The 23593-nt window shown below is 35.2% G+C and overlaps 1 protein-coding gene across 2 annotated transcripts in view; it reads right to left on the reverse strand.

Annotated features, from left to right (window-relative positions):
- SCLT1 (sodium channel and clathrin linker 1) overlaps window positions 1-23518 on the reverse strand; it is a 249843-nt gene extending 226325 nt beyond the window's left edge. For both annotated transcript variants that reach the window (XM_036853901.1, XM_036853902.1), the window contains exons 1-2: window positions 22975-23518; window positions 5762-5829 (exon numbers count right to left, since the gene is read on the reverse strand). In XM_036853901.1, coding sequence (XP_036709796.1) covers window positions 5762-5829; window positions 22975-23008 — 102 coding nt within the window. In that variant the 5' untranslated portion in view covers window positions 23009-23518. The remainder of the gene's footprint in view (window positions 1-5761; window positions 5830-22974) is intronic.
- Between the last annotated feature and the right edge of the window lie 75 nt (window positions 23519-23593).

Here is a 23593-nt window from a genome sequence, read left to right on the forward strand (position 1 = left end):
ACTCTTTAAAGTACTGAATTATTGATTTTCTATCTTCATCATGGGATGATGCAAAATCAACTCTTCAAGGTTTTACCTGAGTAATTCATCACATGGAGAGTTTAGAACTGCACTGTCCAACACAATAGCCATAAGCCACATTAGTCTACTCAAATTTAAATTTCATTATTCAAGTGAAAATTAGATAAAAGACCTGTCAGCTGTGCTAGCCTAATTTCAAGTGCATAAAAGCCCCCATGTGATACTGGCTACTGTATTGAACAGTACAGAATTATATATTTCCATGATCACAGGAAGTTCTACTGAACAGCACTGGTCTAGAAAGCTAATAATTTGACTTAAATAGTAAAAGTGGTTTGTTATATTTTATCTATCAAGTGTTATATTTTTAAACTCATGATCAACAGGAGTAGCCTTACTATTCCTTCAATGTAAATTTCCAATAACTATTATCTGATTACAATTGGACCAGCTCTTATGTACTATACAAGACGTGTCAAATTTCTTCCTGCCTCAGAGCCTCTTTTTGGTCCATTCTTTGACTTTTTCTTCACTTTTGGTGCCAACTTGAATGTTAACTGCCTTAGAGAAGCCTTCTCTGACCTTTCTACCAAAAACGGGTCTCAGCCACCACCACACAACATGCATTTTAATCTCTACCTCAGCACCCTGTTTATTTTGTTCATAGGTTATCACAGTTTTCATTCATTCATTCATTCATATTCTTCCACTGAAGGAGGATCCTTTGTCTATCTTATTCATAGCTCTGTCCCCAGAGCTTACCTAGCACATTCATGCACTCAAAATTTATTGAATTAACACATTAATGTTTGCTGAATCAGTGAATAAATGTGCACAATGACTGTCTTTCCCCTCCACAACCAACTCTTACCTCCAGCACCACACTTTTATACTTATTTCTTCCTTCCTCTTCTTTCTAGTTTATGTTATTCCCTTTCTTTCCCAGCAGACTCTCTTAATTTTTTTTTTAGCTTTAATTTTGAGTTCAAGGGGTAACAAGTAGAAAAAGAAGTCCCAAGACACTTTTAGGAGAGCTTTCAGAGAAAATAAACTTATTTTTAATATTCCACCCTGTTCCTCCAGCAAGTACAAAGAGAACAAAAACACTAATCCTACCCTTCAGTACACACATACTAGTGTGGCATAGGTTACAAAGAGGATTTAATTAGCTTGCATGTGAGAAAAGGCAAGGATTTAAGGGGGAAAAAAAGCAGGACGAAAGAAATGGGAAAAAGGGGATATTTCCCACTCACCTTCTTGAATAAAATATTTTTCTTATCTTTGAATATTTGTCATCCAGTGCCTACTACTACACTCTTAGAAAGCAATGTGACTTGAAATACTTTTTATTTATATAGAAAACACAACATAATCAAAGAAAGACAACTAAATTTCACAACAACCTAAAGGGATCATTCAAGAAACTAGTTATTTAAAGTATCTTTAGTACATATATACAATGGAATATTACTTAGCCATAAAAAAGAATGAAATAAACCCAATCAAAAAATGGGCAGATGATCTAAATAGACATTTCTCCGAAGAAGACATACAGATGGCCAAAAAGCACATGAAAAGATGCTCAACATCACTAATTATTAGAGAAATGCAAATTAAAGCTACACTGAGGCATCACCTCACACCAGTCAGAATGGCCATCATCAAAAAATCTACAAACAATAAATGCTGGAGAGGGTGTGAAGAAAAGAGAACCCTCTTACATTGTTGGTGGGAATGTAAATTGGTACAGCACTATAGAGAACAGTATGGAGGTTCCTTAGAAAACTAAAAATAGAGCTACCATATGATCCAGCAATCCCACTCCTGGCATACATCTGGAGAAAACCATAATTTGAAAAGATGCATGTACCCCAATGTTCATTGCAGCACTGTTTACAATAGCCAGGACGTGGAACCAACCTAAATGTCCATCAACAGAGGAATGGATAAAGAAGATATGGTACATATATACAATGGAATATTACTCAGCCATAAAAAAGAACGAAATAATGCCATTTGCAGCAACATGGATGGACCTAGAGATTCTCATACTGGGTGATGTAAGTCAGACAGAGAAAGACAAATATATGATATCACTTATATGTGGAATCTAAAATATGGCACAAATGAACTTATTTACAAAACAGAAATAGAGTCACAGATGTAGAAAACAAATTTATGGTTACCAGGGGGGAAAAGGGAGGCAGGGATAAATTGGAAGATTGGGATTGACATATACACACTACTACATATAAAATAGATAACTAATAAGGACCTAGTGTACAGCACAGGAAAATCTACTAAATACTCTGTAATGACCTACATGGGAATACAATCTAAAAAAGAGTGGATATATGTATATGTATAACTGATTCACTTTGCTGTACACCTGAAACTAACACAACATTGTAAATCATCTATACCCCAATAAAAGTTTTTTTAAAAAGGCAAACAACCCAATTTTTTAAATGGGCAAAATATTTAAACAGGAACGTCAGAAAAGAGAACATCCAAATGGCCAATAAGCATATGAAAATATTCTCAACATCACTATTCAACAGGGAAATGCAAAATAATGCCATTATACCACGTGTTAAAAAAGAAATAACAAGCCCCAAATGGGGTCACTCACCCCCCGTCACAGCAAACCAAGCCATTTTCAACCCCTCCCAGAGATGTGACCTTTAAAACAGTCCAACTGAAACTTCCTGAGAAAGACCCCTGCAGTTCCGGTCCTGGTAGAAGACCTGGCCTGAAACAATCCTTTCTTTTCATTTACTAATACCTTCTCGCTCCCTCCCTTCCTTCTACCTATAAAAACCTTCCATTTTGTACAACCCCTCCTAGTGCTGCTGATTCTTAAATTTTTGAATAAAGCCATTAGTTCTTCAGAAAATAAAAAAGAATGAAATAATGCCATTTGCAGCAACATGAATGGACCTAGAGATTATCATACTAAGTGAAGTAAGTCAGACAGAGAAAGACAAATACCATATGATGTCACTTATATGTGGAATCTAAAAAGATGATACAAATGAACTTACTTACAAAACAGAAACAGACTCACAGACATAGAAAACAAACTTATGGTTACAAAAGGGGAACGGTTGGGGTGGGGGGGATAAATTAGGAGGTTGGGATTAACAGATACACACTACTACATATAAAATAGATAATCAACAAGGACCTACTGTATAGCACAGGGAACTCTACTCAATATTCTGTAATGACCTATATGGGAAGAGAATCTGAAAAAGAATGGATATGTGTGTGTGTGTGTGTGTGTATATATATATATATATATACACACACAAAAGAATGGATATATGTGTGTATATATATATGTATATATATATGAATCACTTTGCTGTACATCTGAAACTAACACAATGTTGTAAATTGACTATACTCCAATATAAAATAAAAATTAAAATAAATAAAATGAAGTATCTTTAAAAAGTTACATACAATTATAAGAAGGGAAAAGGTTTTTTTTAAAGATGAATGAATTATGAACCAAATATATTAAATATATGACCTATTCAACACATTGGAAGACTCCAACTTTCTGTTTAAATCCACAGAATTTATGTATCATTAGTTATTATAAAGGTATCCTGTATTTTCCTAAGAAATAATGCTATACAGAAAATCTTAAGGCAATCCACAGAACTTACTTTGATCCAAAAGAAGTCTAAATGATCATTATGTAGTAACAGTACTAAAGAATTTTAACTATCACTTATAATACAGTTTCTATAGAAAATTATGTTTGAAGTACCAACTTAAAATGTAAGAAATAAATATCAAACTCTTGCAGGTTTGTTTTTTTGATACTAGAAAAAGGTTTCTTAAGATATGTCCACTTAACACAAGAGCTGGCAATTTTATGGTACCTAGTGTGAGAAAGAAGGGACAGTTCACTGGGACTTTATTTTGAAAAACAGAACTAAAAGGCATGAACTATTTGTATTTCCCAAGCTGATCATGACTTTTTACATCTCCACTTTCACTGTATTTGGCACACAGAGCTCAAATAATGTTGGAAGATACGTAGGAAGGAGGGAAGAAGAGGAAAGATATAGCTGTTTAATTAATCCTACAAATATTTATTGCGTATCTAACAAGAATTGTTCTAGGAACTTGGGAAACACAGCTGAACAAAAAGAGCAAACAAATTTATGAAGAATTTCTGTTGCTAGTAGCAACGACTAAAGTTACAGTGACAAGAGATCTGAGCCAGTGTTCCTGGGTCCCATTTACTCTCTGATAATGAACAGTTTAACCCCTACTTCTATGTCTTCCTTTACCAGAAAATAAACAGAAAACAAAAACAAAACAAAACAACAACAAAGAAAGAAATTCCTCCTGAGCATTTTATCAGAAACCAGAATAATGCTTCTGGGGTGAAAAATCCCAAAGGATGCACTACATATGACCAAGGATATGGACGTTTCTGCTAGAAAGAAGATTAAACTCTCTTTCATGCTCCCATATCACCTCCCACTCACTAGTGCAAACTACCCAGTGAAAGGCAAGACCCATGAGGACTAGAGTCTTGAGACAGCAACATGTTCTGAAGAAATGGTAGACTGCAAAGGAATCAGGCAGTAACAATATACTAACACTAAAAGTAAGAAATAGAAATCCAGATTTGACTTATGACTACAAGAATAGTACATGTAAGAGAAGAATGCGTACCTTCAAATAATTAAAGGAGCTATATAATTTCACTGAAGAGTACACTACTAAATAAGGGAAAACTTTTCCCTACTTGGTATGTTACCATCAGGCTTTAATTAATTATAATCACAGTACACAATGCAGGGACACTTAAAGAGCTATTGAGAGTCATTATTTTATCTGGTAAAACCATCTTTCATAAACAAGTCAGCCACAGATTCCAGGAGATATGATGCAATTCCATGCCCAGAGGTCTTCTCAGGCTTTAAAATCAATCTTTTGTTTGAATCCTCCCTCTTCAGGCATATTCTATATGACATTAAGCAGAAGCAAAAGAACCTAAGAATCTAAGCAAAATTTAGAGGCTATTGGATTATGAAAGATTTTCTATCACCTAGTATCTTAAAAACAACTTCCTTTTAATTTCTTAAAAGCAATTTCAGTTTTAATTATAAGATTTATTTATGTCAAAAGCAAACCACTTCTTTATTGATTCAGTGGAGAACTACCACTAATCTAGGAGATATTTTTCTTTTAATATCCTATAACTCAGAGTCCACCAGTAAGTATACCTTATTGGTCAAAAAAAATTTTTTTAAACACAATATTTAAATAAAAAAATACACGAAGAAAAAAATATTAAAACAATACCATATATTATTTACTGTTTTGAGTTGGTTTATGCTCTGTCATAATTTACAAGAATTCAGAGTTAAAGTTTACAGTTGGATGCATCTTGAGAAACCTATTTAGGATGTTTCAAAAGTCTAATGAATTCTCATTTTAGAACTCGGACATTTTAACACTATACATAATATGTAATCTCCAACTCTGGGAGGAAAAACACAATTTCTATGGTCAAAGAATTTACAGTCATTAAATAAAAACAAGTTTTCCTCCTTACAAGAATCAAAGTTGTAAGCAAACTTTTAAAGTGCTACGGGCCACTTCACATGGAATAATCCTAGGTAGCATTTATTCTACATTTGTATTCATGTAGAGATGTTTACAACCAAATTTGTACTTAAGTTGTTAGGCCTCAATTTAATTTACATACCTGTGCCGATGAATATTTGAAAAAATTTTCCATTTGATACCGTCTAAGAACTTCATTTAGCTTTTGATCTGAAACAAAGAGAAGAACCGATTTGTAGTTAATTGGGTAATGTTCAACTTTTAAAAAGTAGAAATAAAGTAGATATTGATACATCCAATGCAAAACTGCTAGTCGCCACTGTTGTTCAAAATAAAATGAATCATCAATCTCAACACACCATTTTAGAATTTAAAACTAGGCCATTCTATACACCTAAGCCAAATAACTACTACCAATGGGAAAAAGAACAGCTACAAAGAACTAATTTTTCTGATCCTACAAATTTTAATTCTTAGTCTCTCCTGGTTTGCTCTTCAGGTTACTAGAAGTCAAAAAAATATTCTCCATGTTTATTTTTTTATTCCTGCTACTAGAAGTGAAAAGAGTTGGAAAGATAAGGCTAAACCATTCCTGTTTAGAAGTTAAAATCTGCTGGAATTCTCTTCCAGGACAAACCTCCACACAGAGGAGAAACTGCAGGACAAAGTATCCAAATTAAGCAGGAATGGGCAAGAGACAATGGAAAAGAAGGTCCAGAAAAGCTCAGAACTCTCAGCAAGTACAAGGTAATATTTTTATTTGAAGCAAGAAAAGCAACATATAATAGAACATAGCACCCAACAAATATACAAAACTCATTCTTTCAAGATCACATGGAACATTTAAAACTGATAATTTGCTGACAAAAGGGTAAGTCTCTTTTAAGTTTTTGAATATTCAAGTGGGATTTATCTCAGAGATGCAAGGATTTTTCAACATTCACAAATCAATCAATGTGATACACCACATTAACAAACTGAAGAATAAAAGCCATATGATCATCTCAATAGATGCAGAAAAATCTTTCGACAAAATTCAACAACGATTTATGATAAAAACTCTCCAGAAACCAGCCACAGAGGGAACATACCTCAACACAATAAAGGTCATATATGACAAACCCACAGCTAACTTCATCCTGAAAGTATTTCCTCTAAGATCAGGAACAAGAAAAGGATGCCCACTTTCACCACTTTTATTCAACATAGTTTTGGAGGTCCTAGCCATGGCAATCAGAGAAGAAAAAGAAATAAAAGGAATACAAATTGGAAAAGAAGAAGTAAAACTGTCACTGTTTGCAGATGACATGATACTATACATAGAGAATCCTAAAGATGCCACCAGAAAACTACTAGAGCTAATCAATGAATGTGGTAAAGTTGCAGGATACAAAATTAATATACAGAAATCTGTTGCATTTCTATACATTAAAAACAAAGTATCAGAAAAAGAAATTAAGCAAACAATCCCATTTACCACTGTACCAAAAAGAATAAAATACCCAGGAATAAACCTACCTAAGGGGGCAAAAAACCTGTATTCTAAAAACTATAAGACACTGATGAAAGAAATTGAAGACACAAACACATGGAAAGATATACTGTGTTCTTGGATCGGAATAATCAATATTGTTAAAATGTCCATACTACTCAGGCAATCTACAGATTCAATGCAATCCCTATCAAAATACCAATGGCACTTTTCATAGACCTAGAACAAATCTTAAAATTTGTATGGAAACACAAATAGCCAAAACAATCTTGAGAAAGAAGAACAGAGGTGGAGGAATCACGCTCCCTGACTTCAGACTATACTACAAAGTTACAGTAACCAAAACAGTATTGTACTGGCACAAAAGCATAGATCAATGGAACAGGATAGAGAGCCCAGAAATAAACTCATACACTTATGGTCAATTAATCTATGACAAAGGAGGCAAGACTATGCAATGGATAAAAGACAGTTTCTTCAATAAGTGGTACTGGGAAAACCGGACAGCTACACGTAAAAGAAGGAAATTAGAACATCTCTAACACCATATACAAAAATAAACTCAAAATGGTTTAAAGACCTAAATGTAAGAGTGAAAGCCATAAAACTCCTAGAGGAAAACAAAGGCAGAACATTCTTTGACATAAATTACAGCAATATCTTTTTGGATCCTTCTCCTCAGGCAAAGGAAATAAAACCAAAAATAAACAAATAGGAGCTAACCAAACTTAAAAGCTTTTCACAGCAAAGGAAACCATCAACAAAATGAAAAGACAACCTATTTAATGAAATATTTGCAAATGATATGCCTGATAAGGGAATAATATCCAACATATATAAACAGCTCATACAACTCAACATCAAAAATACAAATAACCTGATTAAAAAGTGGGCATAAGTAGTGAATAGACATTTTTCCAAAGAGGAAATGTAGATGGCCAATAGGCACATGAAAAGATGCTCAACATCACTAATTATCAGGGAAATGCAAATCAAAACCACATTGAGGGCTTCCCTGGTGGCGCAGTGGTTGAGAATCTGCCTGCCAATGCAGGGGACATGGGTTCGAGCCCTGGTCTGGGAAGATCCCACATGCGCAGAGCAACTAGGCCCATGAGCCACAATTACTGAGCCTGCACGTCTGGAGTCTGTGCTCTGCAACAAGAGAGGCCGTGATAATGAGAGGCCCGCGCACCGTGATGAAGAGTGGCCCCCACTTGCCGCAACTGGAGAAAGCCCTCACACAGAAACGAAGACCCAACACAGCCATAAATAAATAAATAAATAAAAATTTTTTAAAAAAAAACCACATTGAGATATCACCTCACACCTGTCAGAATGGTTATCATCAAAAAGAACACAAATAACAAATGTTGGCCAGGATGTGGAGAAAAAGGAACACTTGTACACTGTTAGTGGGAATGTAAATTGGTGCAGTCACTGTTAAAAACAGTATGAACGTTTCCCAAAAAACTAAAAATTGAACTACTATATGACCGAGCAATTCCACTCCTGGGTATATATCCTATAAAAACAAAAACACTAATTCGAAAAGATACATGCACTCCAATGTTCATAGCATGCATTATTTTTGAAAAATTTTTATTGGGGTATAATTGATTTACAATGTTGTGTTAGTTTCAGGTGTACATATAGCATGCATTATTAACAATTGCCAAAATATGGAAGCAACCTAAGTGTCCATCAACAGATGAATGGATAAAGGAGACAGAATACAACTCAGCCATAAAAAGAAGGAAATTTCGCCATTTGTAGCAACATGGATGGACTTGGAGGACATTATGCTAAGTGAAATAAATCAGACACCGAAAGACAAATACTGCATGATATCACTTATATGTGGAATCTAAAAAAATACAACAAACTAGTGAATATAACCTAAAAGAAGCAGACTCACAGATATAGAGAACAAACTAGTGGTTACCAGTGGGGAGAGTGAAGAGGGGAGGGCAATATTGGGGTAGGGGAGTAAGAGGTACAATTATTAGGTATAAGCTACAGGGGTATATTGTACAGCATGGGAAATACAGCCAATACTTTATAATAACTATAAATAGAATATAACCTTTAAAAATTGTGAAGCACTAAAAACTGTACACCTGTAACATATAACACTGCACAGCAACTATACTTCAATAAAAAAAGAAGAAAAACTAAAAATTAAAATAAATAAATAAGAGTAAGTCTCAACAACTTTCAAAAGACTGAAGCTGAAGAGGAGAATATACCACTCTAAAATATGCCTCTTTGTCATAAGGATTATTTTAGGCTGGTAATTTTTAAGAAACAGCAGAATAGAAAAAGCTCTGAAAACTGAGTAGAAGTTACCATTTTGTAAAAGACATTTACATTTATAAGGGAAAACTGCATTTGTAAGCATGTCTCCCTCTCTACACCAGAAAGAGAAAGATGACTCTAAATCTCTAGAAACTCTTTATGAATAGAGAAGGTAATGACTTAAATCTGCTTAAAAACTTTATTCCTGTTTACTGTGCTTTTCCTGGTAATTTCTCATCTCTTCTTTTGTCTTTATCTGAAGATGTTATTTAAGATTGTAGCTTGGGACACTTGAAGGAGTTTTTCTCAGTTTTCCTGGGTCTCTAATGTATACAGAAGGTAAATATGTTATTAAACTTGTTTTTCTCCTATTAGTCTGTCTTTTACTATAGGAGGTCACAGGCAACAACCTAGAAGGGTAGAGGAAAATTATTTTTGCTCCCCTGCAAAGCCAAAGAGGGCCTATTACCTGATATTAGCACAGTTAGGCTAGAATGAAGAACCAAAAACTACAGGAAAAATCTCCATCATGTAAGAAATTACTTTTCAATAACCTATTGGTCTCAGGATGAATTACAAAACAAACTTAAAAGTATTTTGAACTCGATGATAGTGAAAATGCTGTACCTCGAAACTTCTTAAAGAGGAAAAAGCCCCTGCACAGCAAAGAAAACTATCAATAAAATGAAAAGGCGACCTACTGAATGGGAGAAAATAATTGCAAATCATATACCTGAAAAGGGCAACAGATCTAAAATAAAGAACTCACACAACTCAATAGCGAAAAAACAAACAACTTGATTAAAAAATGGGCAGAAGACCTGAATAGACATTTTTCCAAAGAAGACATACAGATGGCCAATAGACACATGAAAAGATACTCAACATCATTAATCAGGAAAACGCAAATCAAAACCACAACAAGATATCACCTCATTCCCGTTAGAATGGCTATTATCAAAAAGACAAGAAATAACAAGTGTTGGTGAGGATGTGGAGATGGGTACTGTTGGTGAGGATGTGGAGATGGGTACTGGTGCAACTACTATGAAAAACAGTATGTAGGTTTTGGTTCCTCAAAAAACTAAAAACAGAATTCACATGACCCACCAATTCCCCTTCTGAGTATTTATCTAAAGAAAATTAAAACACTAATTTGAAACGATATGCACCCCCATGTTCATTGCAGCATTATTTATAAGAGCCAAGATATGGAAACAACCTAAACATCCATTGTTGGATGAGTAGATAAAGAAATTGTGGTATATATACAATGGAATATTACTCAGCCATAAACAAAGAATGAAATCTTGCCATTTGTGACAATATGGGTGGACCTTGAGAACATGATGCTAAGTGAAATAAGTAACACAGAAAGACAAATATCATATGAAAAGAGAGAAACCAAGGTCACTGATACAGGGAACAGATTGGTGGTTTCAAGAAGTGGAGGAGGGGGGCAGGGAGAGGCAGGGAAAAATGGATGAACTGGTTCTTTTGTTTTTTCTTTAATAAATTGAATAAATCTTTTAAAAAGAAAAAAGATATGAAACATTCTTGAAAGCAATGAAAGAAAAATAAATTAATTGAGATATATTCCTTGTTCATCATCAAAAGCCACAATATTATTAAGATGTCAATTCTTCTTAAATTGATTTAAAGATCCAGTATAATTCCAATAAAAGCCATTTTGTAGATATGGACAAACTTGTTTTAAACATTGCATTGAGTAGTCTAGACAACACTGATGAAGAAGAAGTTGATGAACTCACACTTCCCAATTTCAAGATTTACTAGAAAGCTAAAATAATCAAGAGAGCATGGTATTTGAAACAAACAGACACAAAGATACACAGAACAGACAGAGTCCACTAGTACACCTATGCAAATTCAGACAACTTGACCTTGGTCAAAGGAATAAAGGCACATTAATACAGAAAGTACAGACTTTTAGTCTTTAGTCATTATCAACAAATGATGAGGGTACAAATCGATGACTGTAAGAAAATAAAGACACAAACTTTGCAACTTAGACATAAATTCATTCAAAATCATTCATTGTCTTAAATACAGAGTACAGAACTATAAAAATTATAGTGGAAAACTTGGGAGAAAATCCACATGAGTTCTAGTTTTGATAATTAGTTTTCATATACAACACAAAAAGCACAATCCATGAAAGAAAAAAAATTGATAATGTGGACTTTATTAGATTTAAACTATTTACTCTATGAAGGACAATGTTCAAAGAATGGAAAGACAAGCCCCTGACTACGAAAATATATTTTCAAAACACATAACTGAAGAAAGATTTGCATGCAAAATACTCAAAGAACTAGAAAAAATCCACAATAAGAAAAACATACCAAATTAAAACAAATATGAGTAGACACCTTACAGAATAATATATACAGATGGGAAATAAGCATGTATAAGTTGATCAACATTGGTAAATCATTGGAAAACGATAAGCATCATGCATTGGGGAAGAGCAAATTAAAATAACAATGAAATATAGGGACATATGTATACATATGGCTGATTCACTTTGGAGTGCAACAGAAACTAACACAGTGTTGTGAAGCAATTATACTCCAATAAAGATCTATTTTAAAAAATAACAATGAGATGCCCTACCCATAAAACTAAAATAAAAAATAAAATAAAATATAGGTGGAAATGCAACAAGAATAGCTAATATTTTGCGAAAGAAAAATCGGGGCGGGGGGACTTGTTCTACCAGATATCAAGATTTATTATAAAACTATAGGCATTTAGACTGTGTGACAGTCATATAAGGATAAACAAAATTGACCAATGGAAGAGGATCCAGGATCCAGAAGTATACCCATGTATATATGAGCACTTGAATTGGGATCAAAGGGGCACTCCAGAGCAGTGAGGGGAGAAGGACAATCTTTTTGTAAGTGGTTCTAGGTCAGCTGGATACGCTCATGGAAAAGAACAAAATGTCACCCATAAAAATCAATTTTATGTGAAATGAAGATCTAACTGTGAATGCCAAAACAATAAATTCTAAAAGAGAACAAAAAGAATGTCTTTATAGCCTTAAGGATAGGGAAAGATTTTTTTAATCAAAACACAAATAGCACTAATCATAAAAGAAAAACTGACAAACTGGACTACATTAAAATTAAGAACTTCTGTTCATCAAAAAGAGACTGTTAAGAGAGTAAAAATGCAAGCCACAAACATGGAGAAGGTATTTCCAACACCTATAACTGACAAAGGGCTTATTTCTAGAATATACAAAGAACTTCTATCAGTTAAAAGGCAGGCAATCTTATAAACAAAGTGGTAAAAAGATGTAATTAGTATTTCACAAAAAGGTTACCCAGGTGCCCAACGAACATAGAAAAGTTGTCAACCTCATTAGACATCAGGAAAATACAAATTAAAATTACAATAAAATAAAGAGCTAAGACTAAAAGACAAATGCTGGTGACAACGTGGAATAAAGAAAACTCCCATACACTGCTGGTGGGAGTGTAAATTAGTAGAATTTTAAACACACATATAATTCCTAGGAATATACCCAACCAAAATGTGTGCACTTGAGTTCCAAGGGCCATGACAAAAAATGTTGGTAACAGCATTATTCTCAATGGCCCCCAAACTGGAAACAACTGCAAGTATCTATCAAAAGAAGAAGAAGAGATAAAAGTGATAAATTTATAAACTAGAATATTCTATAGCAATGAAAATGAACATACTACATCTACATGCAAGAGTATGAATAAATCTCAAAAACATAATATTAAATAAAAGAAGCCAAACACAGAAGGACACATGGTTTATGATTCCATTTATATAACTTTCAAACACAGGCAAAACAATTTTTACAGTGTAAAATTAAAGATATTAGTTATCTTTGATTATCTTTGGGGTGGAGGACATGGGTATGATCACAAGAGGGTTTCTGGGGTGCTAGCAATGGTCTATTTTTTGACCTGGGTTATGATTATATGAGTTTTGAGCTTTGTAATAATTCTCTTAGCTTTATATTTGTTTTCTCTATTTTCTGCATGTTACACATTAGCAAATATACATATATATGCACATATATATTAACTATATATACAAATAAATTAAAAAATATAAAATCACACACACAAAATGTATACATTCTACACTGTTAACTTCAAATAACAGTTTCTTCCTTGAAAGCATACATAATTTGGTGGAGAAATATGACATATATGTGATTCTGATAAAGGAATAAGTAATTATAAAGTATTAATAATTTAAATCATTTTTAACTTTGAGTTTAAAAGGAATTATCCCTTTTTTTATTGTTACCCTCAGAACTTCTAAGAGTTTCCTGACACATAGCACTAAAATTAGGATCTAGTTTCTGCTTATTACTCTTCTCTCACTGTCTCAAAAGGAGGTTGGAGATAAGGCCAGGGATATAATAATTCCAATACAAACTACTTCTTTTTTTTCCTGATAGGGTTTTAAATAAGAAAAAACACTAAATCTGATGTCTCAGTAAATAAAATAGGGTAAGAAGTCAATTGTGTATTAATGAGAGAAAACAATCTTCATAGACTGACTTTAATCTGGAGGAAATTTTACTATAACTTAAATCTACCATTTCCGTCATTGAACAAGCACTTATCTCATTGTTTAATTTGCATTTTCTGGATTACTGATGAGATTGACATTTTCATATTTTTAGTAGCTCTTCAGGTTTTATTTTTTGTAAATGACCTATCATATTCTTTACCATTTTCCTATTAGTGTGAATGTATTTTTATTTGTGAAAACTTTTAAAATTGTGAGTGGTAATCGACTCTTCATTATATTTATTATAAATATATTCTCCTTTCTTGTGGCTGGGCTAGTCATTATATTGATGATGTTTCTTGTGATATCCAAGTTTTTATTTCTGATGTCGTCTATTCATATATATTTTCCTTTCAGTCAAAAATGTTTGTCTCTTTAAGAAATCTTCTATGATCCTGAGATCAAAAAGACACCCTCTTAAATTTTTTTCTGAAAGTTTAAAGAGAATTTATTCCTTCAATCAATCTGGAGATAATTTTTCTATATGGTGTGAGAAAGATATCTTTATTATTTTTTCTTTCCCATTTGGATACCCAATTATCGTAGCACCATTTGTTGAACAGCCTATCCTTGCCCACTGATTTGTGTTGCCTGTTCTTTCAGATAACAAATGTCTGCAGATGTATGTGTTTGTTTCTGTGCTAACTGATCTATGTATTTATCTATCTGCCAATATAATATTGATTTAATAATTGGATATTTATAATCAGTCTTAATAGCTGGTAAAATAAAATTTCCCACCTTGATGCTCTTTAAAACTCTTTTGGCTACTCCTAGCTCATCAACATAGATTTTAGAACCATGTTGTCAAATCTAGGTTTGGGATTTCATTGAATCTACCCATTAATTTGTGGGGAAATTGACATGTTTACTATATTGAGTGCTCTAATCCATAAATTTGATATGTTGCTCCATTAATCTAGGTCTTCTCTTATGTACTGAATAATTTTCTAATGCTAACTACCCTTCCATTGGTGGGATGAACCCAGTATGAAGATGATTGTATGTATATTATATATCTATGCACACACACACACACATGAACTTATATTCATTGATGGATTCAATTTATTAATATTTTATTTAGGATTTTAGTTTCTGTGTGCATAAGTAAAATAGGTCTATAATTTTTCTTTCATGCAAGTGTCTTTGCTGGGTAGTAAAGAAGACAGACACTGGGTTCAAACTAGACTGCCTGGGTTCAAATCCCAGCCCAATTACTTATTAGTTATGAGGTAACCTTGAAACTGTGGTGGCACTTATCCAGGAGGTTTTTATCTATGGTTCTTGAACAGCTGGGTATGAGAACTGTAAAATCAAACTCAGGATAAGGTGTTACCAGGCATGTGCTAGAAAAGCAGGGGCATAATCACATTAAGATTACTTACAAGAGAACAGATGAACCAACGGGAAACTGTTACAGCCTATGTAAGAAGGTAGTAAAAACAAGCTGGGAAGGAGTTAAGGAAATGGAAGAAAATGAAGGGTTCAAAGAATAGAGGTCTCAATGAGGTCAAAGAACAGTTATAGTGGGAGTAAGATATTTGTGTTTAAGATTTCAAAAGTAGGGCTAATTGAATAGGACTTCTGCTTATGCTCAAGATAAAGTAAAATGGTCCACTTTCCCACCTGACACACCAAAAAAAACAAACAAATGAAAAAATGGTTTGCCAGGCAAACACACATCAGACACTGATAATGACAGACACAAAACAAATGAAGTAAGCCCTGTGATTGTCCCAGCTTACTGAGTTGAGCAACATTTCTGGCCACAGAACAAGGAGGGAAAATGCAGGCAGAGATCAGCAAATCCTTTGAGCTAAGGAGATGAAGCTGAGACTCAGTGGAAACCAAGTAAACTAGAGTTGGCAGGACAAACAATAGGAGAGAAAGCTGTACAGAGAAAGAACTCCACATATATAAGATCTGTGAAGGGTCTGTCTCGCATAAACAAAAGAGTACTAACTCTTTATTAAAGAAATTGAATTTACAGTTTAAAATCTTCCTACAAAGAAAGCTCTAGATCCAGTTGGCTTCACTGGTAAATTCTACCAAACATTTAAGGAAGAAATAATACCAATTCTACACAAACATCTTCCAGAAAACTGAAGAGGACAAAATATTTTCCAAGTAATTCTGAGGCCAGCATTACTTGATACCAAAACCAGACAAAGACATTAGAAATTTTTTTTTTTTTTAAAGGCTTCATGGGACTTCCCTGGTGATCCAGTGGGTAAGACTCTACGCTCCCAAGGCAGGGGGCCCAGGTTTGATCCCCGGTTGGGGAACTAAGAGCCCACATGCCACGGCGTGGCCAAAAAAATTTTTTTAAAAAAGGTGTTATGTACACAGATGTTAAGATTTTAAATAAACTTTTTAGATAATCAAATTCAACAATATATTAAAAAGATAATACATTAGGACCAAGAAGAGTTTATCTCAAAAAGGCAGGTTTAACATTGAAAAGTAATTTATATAAATCACCCTATTAAAAAACTAAAAATGGAAAAAACATCTGATCATCTCAATAAATGCAGAAAAAGCATTTGGAAAAATAATCCAACACTCATTCTGATAAAAACTCTCAGAAAACTGGGAATAGAAATGAACATCCTCAACCTAATAAGAACATCTATGAAAAAACTACAGCTAGTATCATATTTAATTTTGAAAAACAGATGCTTTCTCCCTAAAATCAGCAACAACACAAGGATGTCCACTCCAACCACTTCTGTTCAACAATGTACTCAAGGTTCTAGACAGTGCAATAAAGCAAGAAAATGAAATGAAAGGAATCCAAACTGGAAAGGAAGAAGTAAAACCGTCTTCATTTACAGATGAAAAGATTGTCAATGTAGAAAATTTGATGGACTCTATATAAAACCTACTAGAATAAGTGAGCTTTGAAAGATGGTAGGGTAAAATACACATACACACACACACACGCACAAAAAGTATTTCTATATACTAGCAATGATAATTCAGAAATTGAAAGTAAAAGAATAATACCATTTACAACAGTATCAAAAACAGCAATACATAGGGATAAATCTGACAAAATATGTGCAAAACCTATATACTAAAAATTATAAAATATTACTAAGAAAAAATTAAAGAAGAGCTATATCAATTGAGATATATTTTTTCATTTGTCAGAGGACTCAATATCATTCAATGAATTCTACACAAATTGATCAAGAAAGTCAATACAATGCCTATCAAAATCCCAGCACCTTTTTTTGTAGAAATTGACAAGCTGATTCTCAAATGTATATGGAAGTGCAAAGGACCTATGATAGTCAAAACACTGTGAAAAAGAACAAATCTGAAAGGCCAACATTATCTGACTTACTATAAAACTGTAATAATCAAGAAAGTAGGATACTGGTTTCCAGATAATCAACAGAATAGAACAGAAATGGATCTATACAAATATATACAACTGATTTTTAACAAAGATGCAAAGGTAATTTAATGGAGAAAGGATAGTCTTTTTAACTGGGCATCCATATACAAAAAAAGTGAACCGTGACCCTTACCTTATACCTTGTACAAAATTTAACTCAAAATGTTTCATAGATTTGAATGTAAAACCTAAAACTACAAAACTTCTAGAAGACCACATAGAAGATAATCTTTGCAGCCTTGAGTAAGGCAAAGATTTCTTAGATATGACACATCCATAAAAGAACAAATTGATGAACTGAACTTCATCAAAATTAAAAACTTCTGCTCTGTGAAAGACACTCTTAAGAGAATGAAAAGAAAGAAAAAAAAAAGAATCCATCCCTACTGGTTATAACACCCACTACAAGAATGAATTCTTCACTCCTTAGTTTGATATAAAAGTCCCTCTTTTTTTTTTTTTTGGCAGAGGAAACACAATTACTTTTTTTTTTTAACATCTTTACTGAAGTACAATTGCTTTACAGTGGTGTGTTAGTTTCTGCTTTATAACAAAGTGAATCAGCTATACATATACATATGTTCCCATATCTCTTCCCTCTTGCATCTCCCTCCCTCCCACCCTCCCTATCCCACCCCTCTAGGTGGTCACAAAGCACAGAGCTGATCTCCCTGTGCTATGCGGCCGCTTCCCAATAGCTATCTATTTTACTTTTGGTAGTGTATATATGTCCATGCCACTCTCTCACTTTGTCACATCTTACCCTTACCCCTCCCCATATCCTCAAGTCCATTCTCTAGTAGGTCTGTGTCTTCATTCCCGTCTTGCCCCTAGGTTCTTCATGACCTTTTTTTTTTTTCTTTAGATTCCATATATATGTGTTAGCATACGGTATTTGTTTTTCTCTTCCTGACTTATTTCACTCTGTATGACAGACTCTAGGTCCATCCACCTCACTACAAATAACTCCATTTCGTTTCTTTTTATGGCTGAGTAATATTCCATTGTATATATGTGCCACATCTTCTTTATCCATTCATCTGTTGATGGACACTTAGCTTGCTTCCATGTCCTGGCTATTGTAAATAGAGCTGCAATGAACATTTTGGTACATGACTCTTTTTGAATTATGGTTTTCTCAGGCTATATGCCCAGTAGTGGGATTGCTGGGTCATATGGTAGTTCTATTTTTAATTTTTTAAGGAACCTCCATACTGTTCTCCATAGTGGCTGTACCAATTTACATTCCCACCAACGGTGCAAGAGGGTTCCCTTTTCTCCACACCCTCTCCAGCATTTATTCTTTGTAGATTTTTTGATGATGGCCATTCTGACCAGTGTGACATGATATCTCATTGTAGTTTTGATTTGCATTTCTCTAATGATTAATGATGTTGAGCATTCTTTCATGTGTTTGTTGGCAATCTGTTTATCTTCTTTGGAGAAATGTCTATTTAGGTCTTCTGCCCATTTTTGGATTGGGTTGTTTGTTTTTTTGATATTGAGCTGCATGAGCTGCTTGTAAATTTTGGAGATTAATCCTTTGTCAGTTGCTTCGTTTGCAAATATTTTCTCCCATTCTGAGGGTTGTCTTTTTGTCTTGTTTATGATTTCCTTTGCTGTGCAAAAGCTTTTAAGTTTCATTAGGTCCCATTTGTTTATTTTTGCTTTTACTTCCATTTCTCTAGGAGGTGGGTCAAAAAGGATCTTGCTGTGATGTATGTCATAGAGTGTTCTGCCTAAGGTTTCCTCTAGGAGTTTGATAGTATCTGGCCTTACATTTAGGTCTTTAATCCATTTTGAGTTTATTTTTGTGTATGGTGTTAGGGAGTGTTCTAATTTCATACTTTTACGTGTACCTGTCCAGTTTTCCCAGCACCACTTACAGAAATACAAAGGATCATGAGAGATTACTACAAGCAACAATATGCCAATAAAATGGACAACCTGGAAGAAATGGACAAATTCTTAGAAATGCACAACCTTCCGAGACTGAATCAGGAAGAAATAGAAAATATAAACAGACCAAACACAAGCACTGAAATTGAGACTGTGATTAAAAATCTTCCAACAAACAAAAGCCCAGGACCAGATGGCTTCACAGGTGAATTCTATCAAACATTTAGAGAAGAGCTAACACCTATCCTTCTCAAACTCTTCCAAAACATAGCAGAGGGAGGAACACTCCCAAACTCATTCTATGAGGCCACCATCACCCTGATACCAAAACCAGACAAAGATAGTACAAAGAAAGAAAATTACAGACCAATATCACTGATGAATATAGATGCAAAAATCCTCAACAAAATACTAGCAAACAGAATCCAACAGCACATTAAAAGGATTGTGCACCATGATCAAGTGGGCTTTATCCCAGAAATGCAAGGATTCTTCAGTATACGCAAATCAATGTGATACACCATATTAACAAATTGAAGGAGAAAAACCGTATGATCATCTCAATAGATGCAGAGAAAGCTTTTGACAAAATTCAACACCGATTTATGATTAAAACCCTCCAGAAAGTAGGCATAGAGGGGACTTTCCTCAACATAATAAAGGCCATATATGACAAACCCACAGCCAACATCGCCCTCAATGGTGAAAAACTGAAACCATTTCCACTAAGATCAGGAACAAGACAAGGGTGCCCACTCTCGCCACTATTATTCAACATAGTTCTGGAAGTCCTAGTCACGGCAATCAGAGAAGACAAAGAAATAAAAGGAATCCAAGTCGGAAAAGAAGAAGTAAAGCTGTCACTGTTTGCAGATGACATGATACTATACATAGAGAATCCTAAAGATGCTACCAGAAAACTACTAGAGCTAATCAATGAATTTGGTAAAGTAGCAGGATACAAAATTAATGCACAGAAATTTCCAGCATTCCTATACACTAATGATGAAAACTCTGAAAGTGAAATTAAGAAAACACTCCCATTTACCACTGCAACAAAAAGAATAAAATATCTAGGAATAAACCTACCTAAGGAGACAAAAGACCTGTATGCAGAAAATTATAAGACACTGATGAAAGAAATTAAAAATGATACAAATAGATGGAGAGATATACCATGTTCTTGGATTGGAAGAATCAACATTGTGAAAATGACTCTACTACCCAAAGCAATCTACAGATTCAATGCAATCCCTATGAAACTATCACTGGCATTTTTCACAGAACTAGAACAAAAAGTTTCACAATTTGTATGGAAACACAAAAGACCCCAAATAGCAAAAGCAATCTTGAGAAAGAAAAACGGAGCTGGAGGAATCAGGCTCCTTGACTTCAGACTATACTGCAAAGCTACAGTAATCAAGACAGTATGGTACTGGCACAAAAACAGAAATATAGATCAATGGAACAGGATAGAAAGCCGAGAGGTAAACCGACGCACATATGGTCACCTTATCTTTGATAAAGGAGGCAAGAATATACAAGTCCCTCTTTGAACAGGTCCCTAAGGAGTATCAGGTCTCCCTTCTCAGATGGAGGTAGAAGGATGGTGTACTGCAAATATGCTAGGACAAATGAAAGGAGGCCCAAAATCAACAGAAGGCAATGAAGAGAAGGTCAGAGGTAAGTGGGAGAAGGGCGAGCTTTCTACATTTACCTGAACTGGTGTTCAGCTGGTCAACTAATGGGGTCACCCACCAGCTATACCTGGCATGTGAGGTCCAGTTAAAGGAAAAAAGGGGAGGTTCAGAGACGTCTAACACTCATTCTCATCTCTTCATGCAAGCCCTACCATTCCATGCTCCAATTTCCTGAATAAGCAGTTATTTCAAGCCACCGAGCCTTTGCTTCTTCTGCTCCCTCTGTCTGAGGATTCCCTTCTTCCACGCCCTTGTCTTCTGGTGAACTCATTTTTCAAGAAATAATTTACTATGTTTCTATCGTTCTCTCTGGTATTTGGACTTCAGTTTTATTTAAGAATTGTGGCTGGTGAATTCCTCTAAAACTCATAGTTTATGAGTGCCTCAGGAACTCTCCCCACCCCAACCAAACTACTCAATACCAATTCTTGTCCCACACCACTCAGATGGCCGCCAGCTGGTCCTCCTTATGGGATAAGGGATATTCCCACTTCAAACCTAAGAAATAATGCTAATGTTATAGTATCATTATAATGTCATTAATGATTTTAGATAATATAAACTGTGCAATTAAAATGTGCTAGACACCATGCTAAGTGCTTTATTTGCATCATCTCATTTAATCCTCACAACAACCCCATGAGGGTTATTGTGCTATTATACCCATTTTACAAATGAAAAAATTGAGGAATAGAGAAGCTAAGTAACTTGCCCAAGGTCAAAGACCTAGAAAGAGAGCTAAAATATGAGCCCAGACAGACTGAATCCAGAGGCTGAGTTCTCAACCACTGGTCTATGATGCTTCCAAAGTGGAATGTACCACTTTTTTCCTACTTTCTCCATTGCTCAAGCAAGCCAAAAACCTGAGTTGCCCTGTACCTCTTTCTTCCAAATCCCTTCATCTCCAATCTCACTGAACCTATCTTAGTTCACTTCTTACCTGGATAATGACAACAATTGCCTAACTGCACTCTGCTATAATGCATGTTCCTCATAACAGCCAACTGGGCTTTTCAAATAAATCACAATCTGATCGGGTTACACTCAACTGAATTCCTTTCAGTGATTCCTATAACCTGTGCAATGGTCCAAACTCCTGAACACACAGCAGACAAGGTCCTTCACTATCTAGCCAAATTCTTTCCTTTCAGCTCCATTTGCCATTTCCCTATATACATCATATTCCATTCAAACCAACCTTCTTAAAAGTTTCTAACAAAGCATATTCCTAATCCCTTCAATGTTGTAAATATTGTTCTACTCGACTACACAGTTCTTTGTCTAGTAAATTTATATTAGTGCTTCAAGTTTCAGCCCAAATGGCACCTTCCTTGACCACAGTAAATTATAACCGTGTAATAGTTAATATTTGTTTAGCACTATGTCAGATACTATTCTAAATCCTATACATATTTTAACGGTCATTTAATCATTTGAACAACCCTGTGAGGAAATTGAGGAAAAAGAGTTGGCAGTTGCTGCCACTTCAGTGTATTTATGGAATTTATATACTTCTCTCCTCAAATTAAATTCTTGAGGGTAGAACAGTCCTCCTCATCTTTGTAGTAGCTATGCTGGTATAGCGCCTGGTACATAATAGAAAACAGGAGGAGCTCAATGAACATCTTTTGAACAAATGGCCACAGCTGTGTCTCTAGGTTCTAACTGCAGACTTGGAAACTCTTCCTGGCCATTAGCCCTCTAATTTCTCCAGAGCATGCGAGGAGCATAACAAACACGCATGTAGCAGAGTCCCACATAAGCTTAAGGAACCTATCAGTATTTACTAAACGGTTCTGCTGAAATGTATACATATCCTCATATATACCATCAAGCTTTTTCTGCAACTATCTTCTTTTAAGTTTTTACAAATTTCCATGCACCCAACAGGCATTCAGAAAATACTAGTCAACGATGACGACATTAAACATTACATATAAGAATTCTCGATAAAGGAATGTGGAGCTTACTCTGATCTCGCAGAAAGTCGATTTCTGTGGCCATTCAGATACAATTTGTTTGACGCTTTCACCACCTTTACTTTTCTTAAAAAGACACAAAGCTCGCCGTGCGGGAAAACAAATCTAAAGCAACGCTTCGGAGGTTGTCCACCACTTGAGCGGTGTAATCAGCATCCTACTCACGTGGCGTCAACAGCCCCGCCGCACCTCCTTCTCCCGAGTCCCAGCCGAGTCCCTCGCTCAAGCGAGACACAAGATTTCAGGTTTGCTGGGGACCGGCCAAGTGAATTCTCTTCCACGTTCACCCGAATCCCAGCCAGGTGGGACCAGGGATGTACAGGCGTCCCGCGGGTCACTCGGGGTCGTGTTGGGCCACTCAGGAGAGCGCCGAGAGAGCTGGCGGGCAGCCGGGTGGCGGCGTCCTTGGCGGAGCGGGGAGCGACTGCAGGACTGCCGAGAAGCCCGGGGCAAGCAGCGGAAGTCCACTCGGCCCGCCCTGCGACTTTGAAACCGGTGCCCCAGACCGCTCCTTGGAGACGGTGACGCCGCCTGCGTCATCACGCAGGCGTCGGCGTTTACGTCATCGCGCTTCCTGGAGTTCTCTCACGCTATTGGTTGTCTGTCAAGC

This window comes from Balaenoptera musculus, chromosome 5 (assembly GCF_009873245.2).
Source record: "Balaenoptera musculus isolate JJ_BM4_2016_0621 chromosome 5, mBalMus1.pri.v3, whole genome shotgun sequence".
NCBI classification, from domain to species: Eukaryota; Metazoa; Chordata; class Mammalia; order Artiodactyla; family Balaenopteridae; genus Balaenoptera; species Balaenoptera musculus.